The 23,238-nt window shown below is 41.5% G+C and overlaps 3 protein-coding genes across 8 annotated transcripts in view; 1 reads left to right on the top strand and 2 right to left on the bottom strand.

The window, feature by feature from the left end:
• The window catches only part of LOC122776333 (cyclin-dependent kinase 13-like), an 8,327-nt gene extending 498 nt beyond the window's left edge, over nucleotides 1-7,829 (bottom strand). Inside the window, exons 1-14 of the mRNA XM_044036852.1 lie at nucleotides 5,716-7,829; nucleotides 4,648-5,217; nucleotides 4,391-4,549; nucleotides 4,157-4,296; nucleotides 3,847-4,017; nucleotides 3,546-3,735; nucleotides 3,288-3,344; nucleotides 3,063-3,164; nucleotides 2,897-2,974; nucleotides 2,121-2,237; nucleotides 1,898-2,029; nucleotides 1,616-1,809; nucleotides 739-1,239; nucleotides 3-136 (exon numbers count right to left, since the gene is read on the bottom strand). Of these exons, the coding sequence (XP_043892787.1) occupies nucleotides 3-136; nucleotides 739-1,239; nucleotides 1,616-1,809; nucleotides 1,898-2,029; nucleotides 2,121-2,237; nucleotides 2,897-2,974; nucleotides 3,063-3,164; nucleotides 3,288-3,344; nucleotides 3,546-3,735; nucleotides 3,847-4,017; nucleotides 4,157-4,296; nucleotides 4,391-4,549; nucleotides 4,648-5,217; nucleotides 5,716-6,863 (3,693 nt within the window). The 5' untranslated portion in view covers nucleotides 6,864-7,829. The remainder of the gene's footprint in view (nucleotides 1-2; nucleotides 137-738; nucleotides 1,240-1,615; nucleotides 1,810-1,897; nucleotides 2,030-2,120; nucleotides 2,238-2,896; nucleotides 2,975-3,062; nucleotides 3,165-3,287; nucleotides 3,345-3,545; nucleotides 3,736-3,846; nucleotides 4,018-4,156; nucleotides 4,297-4,390; nucleotides 4,550-4,647; nucleotides 5,218-5,715) is intronic.
• A 1,001-nt stretch (nucleotides 7,830-8,830) lies between these two features.
• ralaa (v-ral simian leukemia viral oncogene homolog Aa (ras related)) lies at nucleotides 8,831-15,681 on the bottom strand. The gene is made up of 5 exons (XM_044020552.1): nucleotides 15,527-15,681; nucleotides 13,343-13,582; nucleotides 13,040-13,248; nucleotides 12,655-12,829; nucleotides 8,831-11,936 (listed from the first exon to the last, which is right to left on the bottom strand). Exons 2-5 carry the CDS (start codon nucleotides 13,454-13,456, stop codon nucleotides 11,814-11,816), a joined length of 621 nt encoding a protein of 206 aa, XP_043876487.1. The 5' UTR covers nucleotides 13,457-13,582; nucleotides 15,527-15,681; the 3' UTR covers nucleotides 8,831-11,813.
• zgc:111976 (uncharacterized protein LOC553663 homolog) lies at nucleotides 15,196-22,425 on the top strand. Of its 6 annotated transcripts, none has more exons than XM_044020493.1 (18): nucleotides 15,196-15,332; nucleotides 15,927-15,959; nucleotides 16,124-16,215; nucleotides 17,321-17,396; nucleotides 17,482-17,536; nucleotides 17,691-17,817; nucleotides 17,894-17,922; nucleotides 18,021-18,092; nucleotides 18,171-18,248; nucleotides 18,487-18,563; nucleotides 18,641-18,691; nucleotides 18,836-18,956; nucleotides 19,071-19,195; nucleotides 19,296-19,417; nucleotides 19,765-19,954; nucleotides 20,045-20,140; nucleotides 20,336-20,438; nucleotides 20,906-22,424. In XM_044020493.1, exons 3-18 carry the CDS (start codon nucleotides 16,126-16,128, stop codon nucleotides 21,162-21,164), a joined length of 1,671 nt encoding a protein of 556 aa, XP_043876428.1. In that variant the 5' UTR covers nucleotides 15,196-15,332; nucleotides 15,927-15,959; nucleotides 16,124-16,125; the 3' UTR covers nucleotides 21,165-22,424. The 6 variants fall into 6 exon arrangements, with proteins under 6 accessions (XP_043876428.1, XP_043876436.1, XP_043876455.1 ...); XM_044020501.1 differs by having other exon boundaries at nucleotides 15,197-15,246; XM_044020520.1 differs by lacking the exon at nucleotides 15,196-15,332 and having other exon boundaries at nucleotides 15,707-15,959; nucleotides 18,842-18,956; nucleotides 20,906-22,425.
• The last annotated feature ends 813 nt before the right edge of the window (nucleotides 22,426-23,238 follow it).

The following is a 23,238-nucleotide window of genomic DNA, read 5'->3' as shown; positions in this document are numbered from 1 at the left end:
GCGATGGGGGGAGCGTGGGCGATCTTGGGCTCCGGTGGAGGCTGCCGGTAGTCGAGGTCAGCGTGTGGAGGAGGCTCCGGAGGCTCAGGTGGTCTCTGGTCTGGAGGTAGGATTGACATGGCACCTGCCTCAGATACTGAAAAACAAAAAGGTGTAATTTGAATGCACTGGAATTAGAGGTTGACCAATATGGGTTTCTTCTGTGGCTGTTTTTAGATGAAAAGTTTTATTCACTTAGCAGCTGCATTTATCATGTTTCTGGGAACAAATGTGTACTAATGTGTAGTAAATGGTTGAATAATTAAAAACCAGCCAATGCTGATTGTTAAAAAAACAACTGATTAACAAGTTTGTTTTTAAACAGTTTTTTAATTTAAATAATTTTGATCCGTTTCCAACATCAAACCTCTCGCGTTGCTGTGATACAAGTTTCCAAGATTCTTATCTCGGTTTTATTTTCATAGTTTGGTAGAAGCCAATTTTTCTTTCCACAATCATTTTTACTGACATCCTTCTGGTGATGTACTTTAATGGTTTTACATGACACACTCCATCTATCACACTTTCTCCGGGAAGACGTCTTGGCCTGATCTATTTCCATTATACACTTCATCTGGTAAACCAATGTTCTGTAAATGACGTGTGGTCAGAAAAATGAAGAGAAACAAATGACTTTGCAGGAGAGAGATGGACGGCACTTGAGCCGTGTCAGTGAAAATGTTAACAGACAAAGGTTACCTGGAGAGACTGGGCTGGGCTCTGGAGGCTGTTTGACCTCTGGAGGTAGAAGAGGACCTCCTGGTGCAGCTGCAGCGGGATTTGTGCTTTCTGCTCCTTCACCTCCATCACCAGATTCATGCCTCTGAGCCTGCTGAGCTTGGAGGAGTTGAGCCAGCAGCATGGTCATGGCTGTCTGTGTGGCAGATGCAGCCTCTCCTTCTGGTAGAAGTGATGGTGCAGACATGGGGGGTGAAGGAGGCTTGGGCATCGGAGGTGTGCGGGGGACTCCTGGAGGAGCAGCAGGCTGGGGAGGTTTGGCGGGTGCAGGGTGAACAGGAGGCTCAGCTGGGTCAGTGGGGGCGAGAGCACTGGAGAGCTGCTGTAACATTTCCTGGTTCACCTTTGTGCTCATGGACTGAACAAACTGTGCCGTGTTGACTGCACTCTTCGGCTGGCCAAGGAAATTCAGGAGGACGGCAAGCTGCTCCTGTGTCAGCTGGGAGTTTGGACCCTTTGGATCTGTAGAAAGACAGAGGAAAAACAAGGAGGTTGAACTTTAAACCGTGGGACAAGTCTTGGGTGACAGATGGCAAACTCAGACCAGAATTTTCTGAAGCTTTCCAACTTAAGCAAGACTCAACTGACAGTTCCAGTTTTAAATAAATGTGATGTATCTGACAATGAATATTAAAATCCACTGAGTTGGGTTGTTTGCAGTTTTAAAATGAGAATATTAGTATGTGAAAGAAATGAATGCAAAAATAAAGCCAGACTAAAGGTCTGAAAACAAGACAATTCTTCATTCTACATTACTGTCCATCAACTGTATTTAATGTAGAGATAAAATATCCTTATGAGTAAAACAGTAACTGAAGAATTATAATAGTCAATGTACCGAGCAGTGCAGAAGCAGCTGTATTTTGAGCTTTGCCTCCAGGAGCTGGGAAACCCTGGGGAGTGTTACTACGGCTGTCGTCGAGGCCCAGCTCTTTGCGCGGCACTTTCGGGGCCACAAGTTCCTCTGGCATCTGCTTCTGTCGCCGGCGTTTCTTACTCCACAGCTCATGACAGTCCTGCCACAGTGGAAGGCTGGAGAGATGGAAGAAGTCAACATATTAAGAATATTCTTTGCTTCGCACTCTCAGTTGTGCAGTTAAACTCCAACATGAAAACATACTCAGGTGGCGGCATCTTGTCTGGGTCCACATCCTTGAGGAACTCGCTGCCTAGTGCTTGTTCAGCTGTGCAGCGTTTGCTGGGGTCCAAGTTTAACATGTGGTCGAACAGATCCAGCGCGGATGGAGGAATGCTGACCGACAGAAGCACAAGGTCACAGTCAAAGCACAGCAGGAAGTCCTGACCAATAAATATATGATGAGATGTCATGGACAGTGACTTACAAAGCAAACTCCTCTCGTAACCGTCTCCTGTACTGCTTCTTTGGTTTCATGGTGTTGAAGAAAGGAAGTTTTATTACATCTGGCCAGACAGCAGGGCAGGGGCTGCCACATATCCGGCTAAAAGAAGAAACAGAAATGGACTTGTTAAAGCACAACACAACAATTTGTGGACATAGAAGGCAAAAGCAACTTTACATATACAGACTCCCAGAATAACTGGCACCCAAAAGATCTCTTCCCTCACTTCTAGTCCCTCACAAGGTGAGGAAGAAAACCAGTGAAAGTGTTTCCCCTTTCACGGCTCAAAATAAAAACTGTAATGACACTCATTTAAATTTTTATCATCTCCCCCGTATCTCCTACAAGATCCCTCACACAATTTACTATACCCAAGTTAATATACCACTACAGCTGGTCTCGATCCAGGGGCTGCATTTGAAGATCAATTGTGTGACCAGAATGACCCATACAGACCCACAAACTATTGTATATGGTGAAAAAAGGTTTCAGAAACGATGACAATGATATAATTAATGTCAGGGTAGTGACGTAGCTTAAATTAAATGAACAAATAGCTGGGGATCAGGAGATAGAACTGCCTGTCTAATCAATAGGGTCAGTGGGTTGATCCCCAGCTCATCTAGTTTAGTGCGCCCTTTGCAAACTCCTCGATATGTGGTTTCTGAACTGAGGCACAGCTTGAGTAGAAACAAGTCTTGGGTTAAACACAGATCTTAAACGGGAAAGCAGTTATTCTTATTTTGTTGCACTCTTACCTAATGAGCTCTAACTGTGCGAGCTCCTGATTAGCTTGGAAAATGGGTTTCTTTGTGAACAGCTCTCCCAGAATGCACCTGTGACAGACAGCTTATTAAAACAAGTCCTGGACCTGTTAAAGAAATATGTATGCAAAACTCAAGTCCATATCAGTTGTGTTCTTACCCGCAGCTCCACACATCAATAGCAGGTGTGTACCTCTCTTCTCCCAGAAGGAGCTCTGGGGGACGGTACCATAGTGTGATCACTTTGTTGGTGTATGGGCGACTGGGAAGGAGAATATGGTTTAATATCTTGAATCACACAAAAGGGTGGTATATTTAAGGATGAGACTTTCATATAGAAAGAAGGCTTAGCAGGCAGTACACGTCAATTATAAATGAGACTCACCTTTCTTCAGAGTTATACAGCCGGGCAAGACCAAAGTCTGCAAGCTTTATTTGACCTCTGATTAGGAGGAGAAAAATAACATTAGGTTACACACATATATATATATATATATATATATATATATACATATACATATACATATATATATATATACATATATATATAAAACTACATATAACTAAAAAGGCATGTCGGAGTAGGATACTAAAATAAAAGGGATGTTGATTCTGTCACTGAGTGGAGAAACCAAGGACCCACTTGTTATTGAGCAGAATGTTGGAGCATTTGATGTCTCTGTGCAGGAAGTTCTTCTTGTGGCAGTAATCAAGACCCTCCAGCAACTGTCTCATAAAAGACTTGATGTGGCTCTCGTTGAAATGAACCAGGCCAGACTCGAGCAAACCCATAAGGTCATGGTCCATGTATTCAAATACAAGATAGAAAGCGCCTGTGGTGGAAAAGAGGAAAATTATTTCGTAAAAAAAAAAAAGAAAAAGAAAGCCCACTTATACACACATACATGATGTTAGGTAGAATCATACAAAACATTAAAATATACCTTTATCGTTTTTGAAATCTAGTGCATCCTCCTTGTCAGTGACAATTTCCTTCATGTTTATGATGCTCTTGTGGTTGAGTTGTCGCAGAATTTTGATCTCTCTGATGGCTGTGATTGGGAAGCCCTCCTTTTCATTGTCCAGACGAACTTTCTTCAGAGCCACCATTTCAGCTTTGAGGACAGGAACAGAAGAGACAACTTAAAACCCAAAACTAGATCATGAACTGGTCCAGATTCTATTAGATAACTATTTCAATTTTGACAGTGGCATTTTGTTAACAGTATAGATGGGGAGTTTTGAAACACTTACCCGTGTCTTTGTCTTTAGCTTTGTAAACCTGTCCATAGGTTCCTTCCCCTGTTATTCCAATTATCTCAAACTTGTCCACACAGCGTTTGCCCCAATCTATTTCTGTTTCTTTGAACTCACCATATCTTGGGCCACAAATTCTGTAAATCACACAAAAAAAACAGACAAAAAGTAAATATTTAACTATGAGTAGCAAAGGAAAAAAGATTGAGCAGTAAATGCAAGGTAACATACTTGGGCCTTTTGCGAACTGTTTGAGACTTTTTGTCATCAGGTGGGCTGTGTGGGGAGGAGGTGCCACCGGGCAGTTCAGGGGGGAGAGGCAGGTCAGTTAAAAGCTGGCGGGCTTTTCTTTCTGTCTTTTTCTTTCCTGAGAGCAAGGAGTCCTTCAAGCTGATAGAGGAAAAAATACAGGAGATAGAGAGACAGAGACAATTTGTTTAAATCTACTTAATCAAGTACAAACTAGGTCAACTAATCCAAACACATACCCTTCTCCTTTGTCCATGTGCTCAAGAACTGTTTGGGGTAAAGGTAGCGATGATAGAGTAGAGATGAGTGGAGCAGTGGCTCGTTCCTTGTCTTTGCCCTGTCCAGGTACTGGTGCTTTCTTCTTGTCCCGCTGTACAGAATCATCCTTCCCCTTTGCGTCTCTGTCCTTGCTGGTAAGGAGGTCGGTGCACCTCTTGGTGGATGACCTGTCAGAGGGTGACTGAGGCTGACTGGATATTGGAGTTTTGGGTCCCTTCTCTGGTTGAGGTGGAGAGGGAGGGCGTCCCTTCCTGGTTATGTGGTTAGACTTGGGACTTGGCTGAGGAGCAGATGAGGAACCCTTGGTTGGAGTTGATGTGTTGCTGGAGTTCTTGGCCTTGGCAGCTGCTTCAGCAGCTTTAGCCTTTTTCTGCTTACTGAGTTCAGCAGCAAGACTAGTTTTGAAGGTAAGCGTGCTTGGTGAGAGGCTTGATGGGCGACTGCGGGAGCGAGAGTGGCGGTGGCGGCTGCGAGAGCGTGAATGCCTCGTGGATGAATATGGACTTCTGCTACGTGACCGAGCCGATCGCCTAGAAAGAAAATTAAGACAACTTTGCACATTTGCATTTCAAACATTTCAACATGACTGCTTCATTTACATGTATGAAATGGAAAAAAGAACAATAGAGATTATTACAGTCATTCTAGCAAATGCACATTATAAGTTATAGGTTGTTTTTTCCACTTAAAAAAGGGTCAAATGATTAGTACTGCACTTCAGCAAATATTGTATTAACACCATGAAGACTCAGTATATTAAAAGACTCACAATCGTCTCAAAACTAAACATTTTTTATACCATTTTTTATAGATGGCCAAATTCAATTCGAAATCAATAGAGCCCCATCCTTCATGAGATATTTCTAAAATTAAAGTCTATATTAAACTTCGTAGATGCGAGATCGTTGTTTAAGTGGTGCATGAAGAGGTTTTATCATAATCTCCAATCTAAGACAGTGTAAATCGAATGCAGTCACCAAACAATTTAACTCCACCTTTTGCACAGGCTGCCACTTTGCACAACTCACCTGACATCTGGACTTGGGCTCATAGACTTCCTGAATGGACTCCGAGATCTCCTGCGGTTTCCATAAGGACTTGACCCAAACTCTCCTTGTTCATACGGACTGTGACGGCCATAACTCGGTGACCTGCGCCAGTTCGCTGGGCTCACAGGGGATCGCTTTCTTTTGTTGCTTGAATATGAGCTGGGTGACTTTGTAACGCCATAAGCTCCATATACATCTGCATCCCGGTTGTAATACGTGGAAGAGGGAGAGAGTCTTTTGCTTCCATAAGTTGGACTTCTTCTAGATATTTGCTGGTTGTAACCAGCAGGAGACTGGTAGTTATAGGAGTATGATGTCCCATAGGGACTTTCAGTTTTTAATCCAGGACTTCGCCTGTATGTCCTGAGGTCTTCACGGTCATCTCTGTAAGATTGAGGAGCATCTCTGTATGCAGATGGGGTCTCTTTCTCAGACCTTGTTTTACTTTTGTGGCTTTTTGAATCTCTTTTATCTGCAGATTGTGAGGACTGTGATGTAGATGTCCTTTTGCCATTTCTGTCACTGCTTCTTGTTGCGTCTCTGTGATTTTTAGAACCACTAAGGCCACCAGCACTACGAGCTTTTGAGGAGTCTCTATCACGGCTCTGGCGGTCTTTTTTCCTTCCTGACTCCTTGTCTGGCTTGCTCCTTTCATATGGTCCTCTTGTTTGTTCGTCTTTGCTAATGCAAACTGTCTCTCGGTCTCTTTGTCGACTTCTGTTTTGGGATGCTGGTCCGTTATATTCACCTACGTCAACATCGCTGAGTCGGTCCACTGACAGCCGGTCAGCATGAGGGTCAAGTTTAGGAGAGGGGCTCCCAGAAAAGCGCTCCGACTGGGAGCTCACGTCGTCATATTCAACTAATGTTCGCAGCTCGACTTCTTTTTCAAAAGTGCTTTTACGGTTGTTGTCAAAGTCTGCTGTTGTACCGGCATACCACAAGCCTTTTTGCTTGGCCTGCCTGCGTTTCTTTCTCCGAGAAGCCGACGACCGCCTCTTCTCGCGGTGTCTGTCCCGCTGAGCAGCACCGCTCCCCGGTTTACTACGCCTATCCTGCCTGTTAGCATTTCTCTGTGCAGAGGGGCTCCGACCCCGAACATCGCGAAGCACGTCCGAATTAGGCATTTATCAACAGAATAAATGCTACAGTAACGTTGGGAATAACTTACAAAATACGTACTTCACCTGCGCTATGTCCCTAGTAGTGTCGCGAAACAAAACATTGGGCTAGCTGTGTACCAAGGCTAGTCGGCTAACGCTACAACTATTTCACAATTAGAGAGCCAACCAGCTAGCTAGCTTACTCACAAGCTTACCATTAGCATTACAAAGCTAACACAGTGGCCGTTCCAGATAAACCAAGTTTAACCAGACGGAAAGTGATAACACTTGGTGTCGACAGATTCCGTCATATAAATCCCACACAATTGTGCTTACTTATAAAGCAAGGCAATACTCCGCCACTGTACTTCAGGACTGACACTTACCAGAATTGCTACCTAATGCTAGTTGGTTTAGCCAGCTAGCACCCACTAGCTGTGTCCGGCTACACAGTCGCATTCCATTTCATGGTCAAAGCACAGGCCCCGGAGCAGGTCCAGATTGAAAATCCCGGTCTGCTGAAGTGTCGCGATTCACAAAAGCAGGTAAATCCATTCATCAGGTGGCTTGAACGTTTAAACAGAAATAGTCCATCCCCTCCTATCGAACTTCTTCTCGTCTTCCATCACACTCCAATGTTCAACAAGGAAGTGACTAGCACGCGAGTAGGCTGTTGGACAGCCGCCGCTAGCTCGCTAGCTGCTAGCAACTTAGCCAATTAGCTTTCTTTTCTCCTTGTGTGGAGTTCAGGGCAACTCAGTCAAAAATACAACAACACAAAGCCATTCAAAAACACGCCAGCATTCACGTGTCCTCTCGGTCCGTTGCTCCCTCTGACAGCTGCACAATCCAAATGTATCACGCGTCTTTCCGCGTTATATGGCTCGATAACAGCTTGAATTAATTCCAAAATATTCTAACTTTGTTCGCAATGTGGCTAACGGTGCAGCTCACTGGGGCCCACACAGATTTCAAACTACAGGCCTCGTGCGTCGGTGTGAACCAATGATACGCGTTTACGTCATATTGCTCAGTGGTTACGAAAGCACAGAGGGAAACCCCTTCCTTCAAAATAAAAGATCTGCCAGTCACCGCGGATTAGAATACAGACGGATTTAGGAACGAGGTTGAGAATGGGGGCGAAGTTTTGACCTGCGTTTAAGAACTGCGTACTGTGATGATGAACTTTAAAATGTGACTAGGAACATCAAACTGTGGAGGGCAGCATTGCACCTCTTAGTGTAACAGCCTGCCCAGAATGTACTGAAAAAAGAACAAAATAAACATGTCAGAATATTTTTTGGGTTATGTCTGCAAGTTTTTTTCTCATGGGACATTAATTGAGATTTCCGATAAAGCAACACACAGTACTCAACATACCCATCTGTAGTTTCTAGGGTATACGAGTGTAGGAAAATGGAAATTTTAAATAGGGCATAAACTCAAGAGTTTCTGTACTTGTAGCAAACCAAATGGGTGACTGGATCAATCCATTTTCCATCACAAAATTGTCAAATTGTCATTGCATTTGCAAAAACTGTAAGCATAACTTTAATATATAATAAAATAAAGATGGATGCAAGTATATTTTAGTTACAAATGTCTTTAAAAACGGTTTCCATGACATTTTCATTCAGATGATTGGCGCTACACCAAGCTGTCTTTGCGTGAAAACATAAAAGGGTCAACAAGGTCAATGTAGCACTTCAGTCGTTCTAGATATAAATCCACATTTGAACACAAAAATATAAAAAGTGCATTCATAACAATGTCATTAGTAATATCCACTTTATTTTCCATTTCCAAATAACTCACAAAAAATGAATTGAAATGTAAGCTTCACCTCTTGCATTCACAAACAGATAGGCTACATTAGTGGTTATGCTCAAAATAAGTAAACATGAAGGAAACATAACTGATGGCATACATACAACCATCCAATCAAAGACATAGATATCTATTCAGAATTTTTTTTTTTTTAATTTCAAGGGTTTTTATACAAAAGGCAAAACAAATCATTTGAATAGCCCAGTAGGACAATTTTTGCTCATAGCTTTCACAAAAACATCTGTTTTAGTGTCCAGTTGAAAATATTCAGGCCATCATGTTTATTTAAGTATTTGTGAAAACAAAAGAAAAGAGAATGGGGATGAATTACATTTGCTTAAGGGGAAGCACTGAAACAAGAAAAGCAATAAACCAATGCTGGAGTGAACAAGCACTATGGTGGTCACTTAAACTGCAGTAGCTTCTGCAGTCACTGACACTGTAGACACACAGCACTTACAGTAATGGACGTAAGCTAAATGAAAATACGTCATAACAGGCTGTGGTTCTTACATCATGTGCGTTTTCTCTTCTTTTTTTGTGCCTGCCACTTTGAATCATTTCAATGACTGCAGTTTAACCCCTAGATTAAAATATTTCAAGCTTAACTACTTCAAAATGCATTCTAATGCCATTGCTTTGTCTCACAATCAGTCACATTCAGCCTCACTCTCCTCTCCTTTAAACTTCATCAACTATGTGCTTTTCAGGACATGGAAATTCCATAGACATTCTTGAGCATCACTGCCCTTTTGTACAATAAACACACTGAAATGTCTTATAAAAACAAAGCCTGTAAACAAAACTTAAGCATTCATATTAGACAGACAGACAGACAGACGACTTTATTGATCCCTTTGGGAGGTTCCCTCGGGTGAAATTAACCAATTTTAGAGAAAAGTGTCATGCTGTTTGGATCATGTTAGACTTTTATCTTGTGGTCAGATCAGGTAAAATAATTTAAGTACAAGTGCTAATAGTAAACCCAGTCCTGAGCTGTTTTCAGACACATAAAATGTCTGGAAAAATGCCTCACTTTTGACATTTTCCAGAAATATGACTGGAGGGGGTCACAGGAAATGTTCTGTAAATGTCTGGTGTTTTCACACACAGCCTATTTGAACAATTTCAGGAAACTGTTAGGACTTCAGTGCATGTTTGAAAGCAGCTCCTCTTTTGTCCAACAACAATCGTTTTTGCATAGACTCTAGTGTTGGGCATCCTACTGATTGCCGAAGTTCATTGAAGTAAATGCTGTTTGCTATTGTAAATACACACACAAACTATCTTAGTTTCTCTTATATCAACAAGAGGGGGCATTTTGGATGGTTGTTTAACTGAAATAAAAACTTAAAAAAAAAATTTAAAACAAGTTTATTTTTAAATAAGTCACAAGTTATGTGGTAGAAACAATAAAATGGCTCAGTCATAAAAGGAAATGGTGAGCATAGAGGGGGGCAGATTTCATGGCGTCTTCAATTAATCTGCTAATCATGCACTTGCATTCTCATTTTGCCAGTTGTTATGCTGCTTTAAGCTACGTGAGCAAGACCAAACGGACATTAGGTATTTCGCTAAGAAGTCACTACAGCAGTGAAACACGGGGGGGATGTAACAAAGGTAAACAAAAGTAGAATTACCACTGAACTCTGCACATCATTGGGGGATCACAGGACAAGCATGTGGGGATTATTCATATTCACAACAGACAGAGAAGCAACAGTGACGCGCGCTGTACATGAAATTACTAAAGCAAGCCCTCGTAACTTTGCATTTCTTCCCCTGTCCATTTGCCTACAATCCCTGCTCCACTCATGACACACCTTTGCCTAAATAGAAACAGCTGTCGCACTCCAACACTGCAGTGCTTTCTTCTGAAGTTCTCCATACCAAGTTGTCATTCACTTCAATAAAAAAAGTGGGCACTTGTTTGAAATAGCTAGCATATTTCTTTGGTGATGAGAGAACCTCTTGGGCAGGACAGGTTCCACTTTTTACCACTTCTTTTAAGCCTTTGTTACTTAAATTTAAAACACAGGAACTACAGTCTGAGTCAGGACACTGACAAAAATAAATATTTTACTGCCTGGAAGAAATTTATTTATCTTTTTTATAATTATAATTATTATTATTATTCGAGATGTCTTAAATAGGGCATGTGAAGGATGTAGTGTTTTGGAATCACCTTTTATCAGAGCACCAAGGATTCCAAAGGAAGGCTATGAAAGCCAAAGTGAGGTAAAACTTCTGAAATGTTACAATTAAAAAAAAAAAGAAGAAAAAAAAACATTTTCAAGTGTTGTAAAAATCCCGAACAGATTCAAGAGTCATGATCAATGTTGCTTGTGCATTTGACTAAGAAAGGTGACTGGAAAAGGAGAAAAAAAACAAAAAACATTAGTGTACTTGTTTTAAACTGGATGTATGAAAGAGGAGGAGTAAAGAGGGGGCTTGGCTGTGGAGATAAAAATAAGTGTTGGCAACCACAGCACATAATTAAATAGAGGTGTAAAAATGACATATAGATGACATCAAATTTCCTCTGTGGCTTAGGTTATGCAATGATTTTCTGACAAAATGCTTCCAATATTTACCAGTGCAATGTACTTTTTCTTGGTGGCACTTGATGAATTTGGGGTTGACACTACACTGACGGGTGTTCACTTACATTTCCTACCAAAGACTGACGTGGACAAAATAAACAAAGTGGGAGTTTCCAGTTCTATTTTACACCCATTAAAATCTTGGCTCTGCCACTTTATAATTCCTTATTTCCTTTTAAACTCACACTGCACAGTAGTCTTGAATATATTATACACATTAAACTTTACAATGAAAGGTTGTGTAACATTTCAGGGCTTAGCCTCTTGTCAAGCTCAGGCCTAAATTAAAAACACCATCCATTCATTACACTCTGTTACGTGGCCAGAGTAAGAGAGAGAGAGTACGTAATTATTTGGAGTGTCAGCACATAAAAAGTTAGAGCTATAAATGGTGTATGAAGTGCCACCTTACTACTTCCTGACACACGGTCAGATGTCCTGTTAGCCAGGAACAGAAAGTCATGGTCAGGTTTGAGCACAAAATAAATGTAAAAGTCTGAGAAATGTATATGTACACAAGCAGCCGTCCTGCTCTCTCTCACCACTATAAAATACAGCATCGCTCTCTAATTCTCTTGGCCAAACTTTTACTTTTCTTCTTCCCGTTCTTCTCTTTGCTGTCCTCCATTTTCCTTGCCCGGATTTCTCTCATCAGATCGAAGAACACCTGTTGTTAAAAAAACAACAACAACAACAACAACAAAAAAAGCTTATCCACTTTATTCCTGGAGGCGTGACTGGAGTAATTATTATGGGTGAAACTTCCAGAGCAGAAGCAGCAGTAAACTAGTTCTTTCCAGTGGCTGCACGATCGCACTGTCCCTGCAACACATGTGCAAACTTTAAATACATTTAAATAAAATAAGTAAGATTGTGTGTCACCTCCTTTCACAAACTTTTACTTGTCTCATTGCTGATACTGATGCACCACAGTGATTTTAAGATTGATAATACATTTTTCACGTTCATGATTGTTTAGGAAATGCAGACACTGTTGCATTGCAATGTTCTAAAGTGATAGTTACATACAGTAAAGCAGTCTAGCAGTGTTGAAGTAACTCTGAAAGAGTCTTTATATTTTACTCTTAGTGTTATGTCAACATTAAATGAGTTGAATTTAACCCTAACCCTAACCCCCTCGAGGTGTAAAGGTGTAATTTTCCCACATCCCAATTTGCTGTTCTCAATTACACAATCGCTCTCAGGGATTAGTGTCCAGCTCCAAAGTAAAGTGCCGGTTCTGCTTCAGTGACAAGATGCGCCACAAGTTGCACCCATAACTTACACAAGGTATCATGGCCCATAGGAATAAGGAACATGTAACACATGTAAGTGATATACTGAATATCAACTAAACCGGGTCAACTTTCAACAATCAGACCAACCTTGTCGACATTGGCACGGGTTTTAGCGGAAGTCTCCACATAGCACACGCCCCACTGCTCGGCGCGTGCCTTCGCCTCGTCCGCGCTAACCTGCCGTCGGTCGTCCAAGTCGGACTTGTTGCCAACCAAGAGAAAGGGAACATTCTCATCCTCCTTCACTCGCAGGATCTGCTCTCTGGAGAACAGGAAATGCCATTCAGACATGAATTATGTAAACACACAGGCTACTACTGTCTTACTGCATTAATGTCTATCACAGACCCAAAAGGCTCAGAAATGTCAAACAATATTTTTTAAAGCACTTACATAGAAGAAAAGAAACATATCTAAAAATACACATTGTATGAGAATTTCAAAAGATTTATATACACGTATGCTACAGCACCTGAAGTCGACTGTTGCTGCGAATGATTCCAGTTCAGTGATGGAAAATACACAAAGGAAACCTTCGCCGCTGCGGAAGTAGTTATCCCGGATGGCTGCGTAGTCCTCTTGTCCAGCTGTGTCAAGGATGTCAATCTGTACCTCCTCACCATCCAGCACTACTTTCTTCCTGTAACTGTCTGCTTTGGTCGGTTCATAGTCTTCAACAAACTAGAACGTTGGGGGAATAAGGGATTCATTATACAAACAGGTGAACCTTTTCACCTCAAAAATGTAACTCGACAGCTGGGGTTTAAATACTCACCTCATCATACATGAACTGCAGAGTGAGGGCTGATTTGCCCACTCCTCCACTGCCCACCATAATCACTTTGTGGAGGGCAAGAGAGTTCTGCCCCTTTGGCTTCGCAGCTGCCATGGCTCCGTGTACAGAGAGATTCGAGCGTAGCAGGGAGGAAGTTCAAGGTGGAGGGGAGGATTGTGAAATGAAGAGGGGAAAAAACAGTCTGGATGGCAGCGGCAACAAAGGGCTGAATGATAATACCTGTGGGGACACAAAAGGAAAAGAGAGAAAATAATCACGAGATGTTTCATCATTACTGCTGGGGCATTAGATTCCTCTCCTGCAGTTAGATTGCATTGTCATCACTGTGACTCAAAGCTATAAATCCCACTACAATAAAATGTCCGAGAAATGGCCATTACACTGCAACTGTAGAGCAGAAGATTATTTTCTGTACATACGGCAAACACAGGATAATGTGCAGTTCAATGGCCATAGAAATGTTTTTAAAACTGCTTTATTATCAGTATTTTCCATTTTTATTCTTCCAGCAGCAAAAAAAATCATGTTCCTTTAAGTACTGCCAGTGAGCACTGTTTCTCTCATTTACTTTATGATAGCATTACAGGTACTCAAAGGTGACTCACTTTAAATGTGAAACATCTTCATTAATGTGAAATTTGATGTGGAAAAAGTGTCAGTTAGCCACAAAGTTGCATTCAAGATAAATGAAAACTCCATTTCAGAAACATGTTGGACACACTAGTTGTCTGACCACAACAAAAAACTTCAAGTAGCTACAAGAAAACTTATAACATGAATCTAAAACAGTTAAGCACATGTGAGAAACTACCAATTCCACTAAGCCAAAGGAAGCCTGTGAAAGCCATTCAGCAAAGAAATAAAATGGCTCCTAAAAGCTCCTTGGTAGCAACTGGCCATATTTTCCAAATTTTGACATAATCATAATCAGACATACGCCACATCAATTTAGTAAATGGTTCCCCATTATGGACTGTCCAAGATGACCATAGGAATAAAAAGATGACAAGACATGTATGCTATAATATCCTTTACTATCAAAGGACAACATTAACATGTGGAATCAGGGGTAAATATTGGAATGCAGCCAATGAGGCGTTATACAAATGAACAGTTTAGTACTTTATCACTGTAACCATTAAAAAGCTGCTGACAGGTCAGGTGAATGCTGCTAGTAACATGTTTACCACTATGATAATGATGGTCAACAATGTTATGGGTACAAATATTATGGTTAGGATAATAGGTCCAGATATTTTAAACTTTCCTATAATATGTCACTTTTCCTTAGCATTTGCTAAGAGAAACTACAATAATCGCTTGTGTAACAATCAATACAAAATGGTAATGGGCTGTAAAATTAGACAATACACTTACACAATACACAACCTCACTCATTTAATATTTGCATTGTCAAAAGATTGTGTTCATACAATAGGCCTCAACTTTTTATCTGTGTATATGAAACACGACAACAGGTAGGTAGTCCCAGAAAGATTAACCAGTCATGAAATGAAAACAAGAATACACAATACTATCTGGTATTTTATAGAATCTATATTAGAAATTAAGCAGTGATAGATGTGGCTATCAATGCTGACATATATCGAATACTTGTAATGCATGTGATCGTATGAAATCGATTCATTTCAATTAAATAAGTATATTCATTGACTTGTATCGTAACTCAACGAAATAAAAACGCATCGAATTGTCCTTTTAAGGCAGATGTGCACACATCTACTCATCATTTAAACAAAAGTGTCAATTATTAAGTACCACAATACTCTCAACTATCACCTTTTTAGCAAGTTAGCCGCTGACATGTCAGGTTGACGACAGTGGACGAACGGGGCTAATGTGCTACGTAACCAACCGAGCAGGTGAACCTTACCGTCACCTAATTAACCGTCTGAAGGGAAGTTCAAAATGGATGCAAGGTCTCCAGTGACACATATGAGACATGAAAGTAATGTCGAAGCGATGCTTTTTAAACTCTGCAGCTCTCTTCGTTAGCGTGTTTGGGTTAGCTTAGAATACAGGCAAGACGCTAGCAAGCGATAACGAGCAGCTAATCACAACTAACCGATGCAACACGAAGAAAGGAACAAACGCGACCAGCAGCGGCTGTTATAGCACCCGTATCTCGACAACATCACCTACCGGTCACTGTAACCGTGCTCACCCTTCGGCACAGAGTTTGACGACTTTTGGAGGCGAAATTTAAAAGACTTAGCGAGCTATTTGTTAGCTCATGGCTAGATTCTTAGCTAACTCCAGAGGCTCGGCTGATAGCTGGTAGCTGATAGCAGCAGCAGCAGACTGACTCCCCGCACGTCCTGTGGGTTTGGCTCCGTCTGACAACGCCCGCCCGCATGGGAGAACCACACAGCACTCACTTTTGTTTTTTATTTGAATGCAGTATTAACTCTATGAGAAATAAAATTTGTCGACAAACGCGCATTGTTTCACTGAACTCAATCCCAAAAACGACATATAGATTATAAGAAAGATAATTGATTAATTAGCTAATTCTCATTTAAGTGCTGGTACTTTTGTTTAGGTGGAGATCCTCTATGAAGTCACAACATACCAGGTAATGTTGTTTAAAGCCTTAAACTAATAAATAAACATGACGGTTCAATATTTCATTGTGAAAAGGCTTTCCCTTCCACATACAGTAAAGTAATCCCATACTGAAGAAATGACTGGAAGACTGTCAGAGTGTGAAAACTGTTTTTATGTTTTCTCTCCTTTTAGATATGAAAGAAAAGTCAATAATATCTAACCTGCGTCTGAAGTTTGCAGAAAGGAGCTGGAATGACACTTTTCAGCTGGTCCGCAGATGCATGGTGAGACACAGTTCAGCCTTTTCACAACCCCTGGTCTCCCTCTAATGCTTCATATAAATCACCTTGAATCATTGGTTTGGTTTCCCCCTCAGTGATGACTAAATCTGCGTGGAGAAGAGTGATAATCACATTTATTAGATTTGGCTCTTTGATGGCTTCTCTAATATGATGATGTGCTGTGAATCAGGAACTGGTGAGGTGGTGAGACATTGGGAATGAGCTCATCTATCCTGGAACACACAAGTCATTGTTAGATGAGCGGGCTGTGCAGTGACGGTTGTCACATCTTTACTTTGTTTCGCCCCTTTATCAACTGCATGGCATGTGCAGGAATAAACAAAAACAAAGTTGTTTGAATGTTTATCTTGACTACTTGCCACCTGTTTGGCATTCTCTACTGGTGTCTTTCATTTGCATTGTAAATGATAAAGGTATAAAGGTCCTAACATTGAACGAGTCACATGTTCCAATTTTGCACTTATCCAGAAATCTCCAGAGTCATCTAATGTGCATGAGTTGTTCTAGCTCCTCGTGAGTTGAGGCCCCTGAGGAGAGGAAGGGTTAGTTTTCCTTGGATTTGTCATGGGTGGAGCAGCAGTGCAGATAATACTGATGGATTAATATGAAGTGGAGCTTGGCAGCGGTCACTCTCTGGAGTCTGGTAAAGAAACTTGATTGCTCACTGGACTGATGTGACATGTAGTACAAAAGAAAGAGTTTATTCATACAGTGTCTTGCCAGCGTTGGTACTAAAACACCAAGAAGTATTAGGTTTCTCTCAATAACAAGTGTAATGATTTGGCACCGTGTAAATAAAACTGAATACTCTTGTAAGACCAGTCTCAACTAAACGTAATTACTGACAGCAGTGCATGTTGTATTTGGACAGGCTAGTTTACACAAAGATCACAAGCCTCCTTCATTTAGACCCATCCCAAAGTGCAAAGCATCCAAATGTCAACATATCTCTCTCTGCTCTGGTGTCGTGCAGTTTGTGTGATACATGACGGGATGGGACCAAAGGCTGTTTACACAAGAATAACACTGCCACACAACTGGTCTATTGTTGGTGCTTTTTTCTTTTCTTCCCTTTGTCCCCTAATAGGAAAAATCCAGAGATGAATCCAGACCCTGTGGGCCACTTGTCAGATCCCTGGAAAGACTCCAAGAGGAGTTTAATGGTAAATAATCAGTACAGTGATGACTCTGTCTTTTAATACACCTATTTTACTTAACCTTTGAATAGCGCCGTCTCTGTGTTTTCAGTGTCGTCTTTGAATATCACAAAGTCTCGCCTGGAGATGATCGCCAAACAACAGGGGTAAAGATTAGACTTTGATTGTGACATGTAATGCTTGTGATGTTTGACTTCCAGATATAGCTCTACATGTCATGTTCACTTTTGAACAAACTAAATAAGCTATAGAGTCATTCTCTGACGCCCGTTATCTACCCTATTCCTGTTTTCTTCTCAGAATGGGTTTTCATGTCACTGAGGCCACGTGTTACCTCACAGCCGACCTGTTCTACCTGGAGGTGGTGTTGGAACAGTGTGGTCGGGTGGAGGAAGTAAAGGTGGCTCCACAAGTAGGACCTCCCGTAGTAAGTGCTGCTTCTAAATGAGCCATTCACAGCACCCGCATGTTACTCCCATGTCTGAAATTAAATTGTTTTGCAGTCCAGTGAGTCCCTCCTGCAGCTGCTGAGGTAAAATGCAGAGTTAATTTGACAGACAGTATTTAAATTTAAATTTAAAAGAACATTTCAGATCCATGTGCTGCCTGTGCTGCTGTTTGTTCTCACAGGGTGAAGAACTATACTGACTTCTCCAGGAAATTAGCAGGCCTCTTTGCCCAGTACAACATGCCTGGAGACAAGTACAGAAACATTTTTTATTTTTGGCATCATTTTAATGGGTCTCATGTAGCCATTTGTTAACATAATGTTTCTTCCAGCAGTGACATCAAATTAAAACTTTTTACATCTCTACAACACCTCGGGAAAGACTTGCTGCAAATATCAGTTTTGCAAAGGTGAGCAGCGCCAAGAACTAGTGCCTATAAACTACATAAGTGATGATAATTGATTTATTATTTCCTTCATTTTTAACTTTTCTTTCGTGAGATCAGGTTTCGATTTAGAGACATCACTTTTCTTTTCTTAGACGATGCCATGGCATTGTCAAACCTGATGCACGATGGAGAAAATAAATGACAGATGAATCTATAGTGAGTAGGATTATCCGTTTTATATTGGAATTTTTGCTTTCAGGGCATCAAATGACTGTGACTCCAAGATAGACCTGATTAACAGTGGAAGGACTGGGTGTGTAATTGAAGGAAAAGAAGGTGAACATTAATATCAGTTATTAACACCGATTTTAATTTCTTTCGTATTTTATATTGACCAAATTTCCTCATCGTAGATTGCCCTCTGATCATCCAGTTCTATGTCACTCCAACGGAGTCCGATTCACGTAAGATGTCAAAATAAAGTAAACTTGGTGCTAAACTCGGATCATTTACTAATAAACCTGTTCTTTTTGCCTCAAAACGTTTGTTTTTGGGTGCATGAGTTCCTATAAGTATGTCAACTTCCATTAACTTTTATGTGTTTGAAGAAACAGCAGATTCAAAGCCAGTTATCCATGAAGCCCAGGTGACTGTCAGTGCCAGCGACGTGGCTCACAAGCTTCAGATGTCATCTCTGATCCCGCAGCCTCCACAGCTGGATCCTCATGGGTGACATGTTCCTGTTTAATCCCCTCAGTCATGACTGGATTATTGTTGGTTTTATATCCCACGGTGAACGTGAGCAGCTTTTCTCTTGGTGTTAATGTTTCTGTGCTGTGGCAGATCTCCTGTGTTCCTGCTGTTAAATGAAGTGCCACATGAGACACAGCCAGCCTGCTTCCTCCTCAAACTGCAGCCGTTTGTACCAATGACGGCATCTTTTATGAAGAAGCTGAGTCTGATTACAGGTGTGGAAACTTTACTTTCAAATCATGTTGTCTTATTTCTCTACAAGAATAAGTAGCAGCGGTCCATCACATGCTCTTCTCTTCCTGTGACATTTCATAGATGTGACTGTACCAGATGTTGACCTGCAGTGGGCGCCCTTACCCAGTCTCCTGGTGCGAGGTTCACAGAGTGCAAACAGCCACAGGGAGACATTAGATGAGCAGGATACTATTTATACAGTGGTATGTTTCACATGTTTTCACTCACTTGTGTTGCAATAATCGTAAAAGGTAACCAAGTACAGTTGTTGGCCACTTTATTTGGTTCACCTGCTCAACTACTTTTTATAGCAAATATCTAATCAGTCAATCATGTGGCAGCAAATCAATGCTCTTAAGCTTGTGGACTTTGTAAAGACTGAGGTAAAACCTAATGAAGAATGCAGAAGAAAAGGGATTTCGAGGTTGTTGGTGTCAGATGCGCTACAGCAGCAGAAGACCACGCCCTATGCCACTCATTAAGTGTATGTAAACAAGCGTTAGATGTGATAAATGGCATAAAATAACCCAATGTCTTTTTTCCTCTCCAGAAATTTCCTGATGTGAGTCACAGTTACATTCTCCCTCGAGCTGCATGGCAGGCACCTGCACAGATAGCGACTGTGATGAGCAGCGTTCCCTTCACCCATCCTGCTCATGTCCCGGCTCTGCTGGAGCTGCTGCGACATCAGTGTGTCATCAACACCCTGCTGAGGAGCTGTGTCACTGGAGCCACTCCAGGTATGAGGAGTTTGATGTTACAGAGCCGCAAACGGTGCAGAGTTGAGCAAACTGTCTATATTGAGTGTCGCTGATGAATCGTCTTATCAGGCCCGGATTGTGACCTGCACTTTGAAGTCCTGCCAGAGACGGACACCAGCTTTTCTGTGACCTTCAACCCTCCTGACACCGACTCCCTCGCTGTTTGTGAGTATTTACTGCAGAATGTTTTTACTCAAGTTTCACAATTGTGTCAGGCCTCTTTACAAGTCTGAAATATAAAACTTAATTACTCATTTTACCAACAAAATGTTATCTGCTTTAGCTTCTCAGACAGTTTAAATACAGTGTTACGTACAGTAATACAGTGACACATCTGATTTGATGCATTTCTGTCCTCAGTGCTGGTGAACATATCCGATTCTCATCAGATCACCTGCAGCTTGTTTGGAGCAGGAACAGGTGATGCGACCACGGATCAGTACATCTCCACTATCATTACAAGGTACGTGATCAATCATGACATAGTCTGTCCTAACTCTACAGCTTTAAGAGGATACATACATACATGGAATCAGATTATTTTAAAGGCCCAGTGTGTAACATTTATGAGGTTTTATCGGCAGATATTGAATATGCTATCCATAAAAATGTGTGTAAGTGTAAAATTGACTTCCGTAGCTTTAGAATAAGTACTTAAGGTAAGGGTCTTGCTTTACAGAGGCCACCATCTTGTGCCACCATGTTTCTACAGCAGCCCCAATGGACAAAGGGAAGCTTATTCTTATTCTGCTAACAAAAAAGAAATCCATAAAACAATGACAAAGAAGGAGGAAATGGCCACTGTAGTTCTCTAATGAGCTTGGAAAGGAAGCTTCCTCTGCAGTCACTCTGCAATCTCACCATTGGATGCCACTCATTCTTACCTGCTGTACCTTTCTCTGATGCTTTGTGTGAATGTTTGTGACTCAGGTGCATGTCCGTTCCTGTGACCTTGAGGACACTGTGCTCAAAGCTCAAGGAACTCGCCTCCACTCCACGTTCTCCGAGCTGCCTGGCCACCGCGGAGGGCGAAAATTACCACTCTGCTCCCTCAAGTGCCGCTGTGACGGACACCGACAGCACCGTGACAAAGTTGTCCCTGGGTGCAGCTGTGGCTGAGGACAGCTCCAGTGTTTCTGGCGCAGCCTGCTACGCCATGTCTGTCGCCGATTCTGAGCTTCTGACTTAAACAAAAACAAGTCAGTCCTTAAACGCTCACTCCTTGGTTGGTGTGTCGTCTCATTGGATGGGCAGCGATGCTTCGCCGTGAACGCTCACTTTAAACTTCTTTGTGATGAGCAAATATCTTAAAATGTGATTATACATATTTGTGTTTTTATGTCGCCATTTTCGTCACAAAACAAATAGGGATAAATAGAAAACAAGTCACGCAGGAGTTGAAGTTTTTTTTTGGAGTGAAGATGCTCTAACTGCAGCACTTTCTTTGTTAGCGTTTCTTACTATGCATTCCACTGTGGCAGAGATTGCTGCCTGTAAAGGGTTGAGGTTTGGCTTTTGACCTCTCTCAGACAGCCAACATCCCAGTCCACTGAGGCCTCGTGAGACAATCAGACGTTTCTTAAAAGAAGAAGATGCCTTCCCAGTAGCTCGTAATGATAAAGTAAAGATCAACACACTGCGTATTAAAATGACGAGTAGCTTTGTTGGATTCATAAATGATTCTGTCAACGTTTCTACGCGCAATGTTGTTTTGGGTTTTTTTTACGTTGGGAAAATAAAACATAGTACACTTAAGAAATGACATTTGGTGTGTGTGTGTGCGAGCTAAATAGCTCTGTGGAATGGAAACGCCACGGTTACAAATCTCCTGATTACAACTGCTTATCCTGGGCGGCTGCCAAGACGGATACCGATATAGCACAAATATGACTAGTCTGTATACCGTCAAACGTTTGCCATCTGATGCAGAGGAGCCAAAAATGTGCCTCCACCGCGTTGACGAACAAAAGTTATCCTTGGTCTTTTTGATGAGGTCATATATTGTGTTAAACGTCCTGTAGGTCTGTGGACAAACCTGTAGAACAATGGGGCCTTTTGCCCGGCAGCCATTTTGAAAGGGCACAACGGTATAGGAGAATCACAGGTGTAAATAAACAAATTAATAATGGCTGCTTGTGGTCTGTAACACCTGTGCTTTTCCCTGCTAATGAACAAATTCCAAATGTGTAAAGGGCCCATTGGCTGTTTGAAAGCAGAAAGGAATTTAACATGTATCCAGAATATAAAATCCACTGTCAACAGCTGACAACTGCTTTTGTCCAGCGTTTGCTTGGAGATATCCAATGACCTGTTTGAGTGCTAATTATAGAAACAGCCCAACATGTGTGGTTGAACTGTCTCTTCTGTCACTGGGCCTTAGGATCCTTAGAATTTATGAGAACACACTGTGCTTCATAGAATATGAATTTGGCAAATGATACCTGCTGTGACGGACCAGTGTATATCTTCCTTACGAATACTTTTTTCAACTATAAATAACTGTTTCAGGTCATTTCCATCAATGTTTTCACATGATCAATTTCCTCCATGTATTATTTTGCAACCTGAAAAGCTGTTTATGTATAAGACAATAACACCTTTGTTTCCACAACAGTGAGATAATTGTAACCTGGTTGCATTTCCTGAACTCCATTTAACTTCCTCCAGAAGGCACAGAGTACACAGTCTTTTCCTTGTTGCTGTTAAGACTCCAAATCCTTTACCCGCCCCCCAGCAATTTGTCCTTTACCTCATTGCCTTCCTTCTATCCTTCTTTCCCATGTGCGTCAGGGAACATCAGTAGCCTTCGTGTACCGCAATGGTCAGTTTTCTTCGTTTGCATTGTAAGCTTCCACTTCAAACATACAAACATACTTATGGGTAATTGGAATTCCTAAGTTTAAGGAGCATTTAAGACAAATTTCCATCTTGGACATTTTTTGCAACCTCACAAACTCTGACATAGGATTCCAAAATGTATATGTATATATAAACATTTATTTTGAAATAGCGTCACACTTATCATTATTGCAATACCATGATAATATATTGACATATCCCCCATCCCTACGGAACAGTTGGTTTCTTCCCCACATTGACCGGCCTCCTCCTGACCAGACGAGACTCTCAGTGGCCCCCGGGTCATTTGAGTTTGAGACCCCTGGTGTGAGGCATTGTTATTGACTGGTACTAACTCTCCAACTTGCAACTTCAGAATTTAAACCCAACGTACCGTATGACCAGAGAACCTTCACTCACATACT

Source organism: Solea senegalensis, linkage group LG1 (assembly GCF_019176455.1).
Source record: "Solea senegalensis isolate Sse05_10M linkage group LG1, IFAPA_SoseM_1, whole genome shotgun sequence".
Taxonomy (NCBI): domain Eukaryota; kingdom Metazoa; phylum Chordata; class Actinopteri; order Pleuronectiformes; family Soleidae; genus Solea; species Solea senegalensis.
This window is presented reverse-complemented; position numbering and strand designations above follow the sequence as displayed.

Coding starts and splice junctions, on each gene's coding strand:
- ralaa (XM_044020552.1), bottom strand. CDS start 13,456: ATGGCAGCTGCGAAGCCAAAGGGGCAGAACTCTCTTGCCCTCCACAAA. Junction 12,830..13,039: donor GCAGCAACAGTCGACTTCAG/GTGCTGTAGCAT, acceptor CCTGTTCTCCAG/AGAGCAGATCCTGCGAGTGA. Junction 11,937..12,654: donor CCCGTGCCAATGTCGACAAG/GTTGGTCTGATT, acceptor TTTTAACAACAG/GTGTTCTTCGATCTGATGAG.
- zgc:111976 (XM_044020493.1), top strand. CDS start 16,126: ATGAAAGAAAAGTCAATAATATCTAACCTGCGTCTGAAGTTTGCAGAA. Junction 16,216..17,320: donor AGCTGGTCCGCAGATGCATG/GTGAGACACAGT, acceptor GTCCCCTAATAG/GAAAAATCCAGAGATGAATC. Junction 18,249..18,486: donor CAAATATCAGTTTTGCAAAG/GTGAGCAGCGCC, acceptor TTTTGCTTTCAG/GGCATCAAATGACTGTGACT.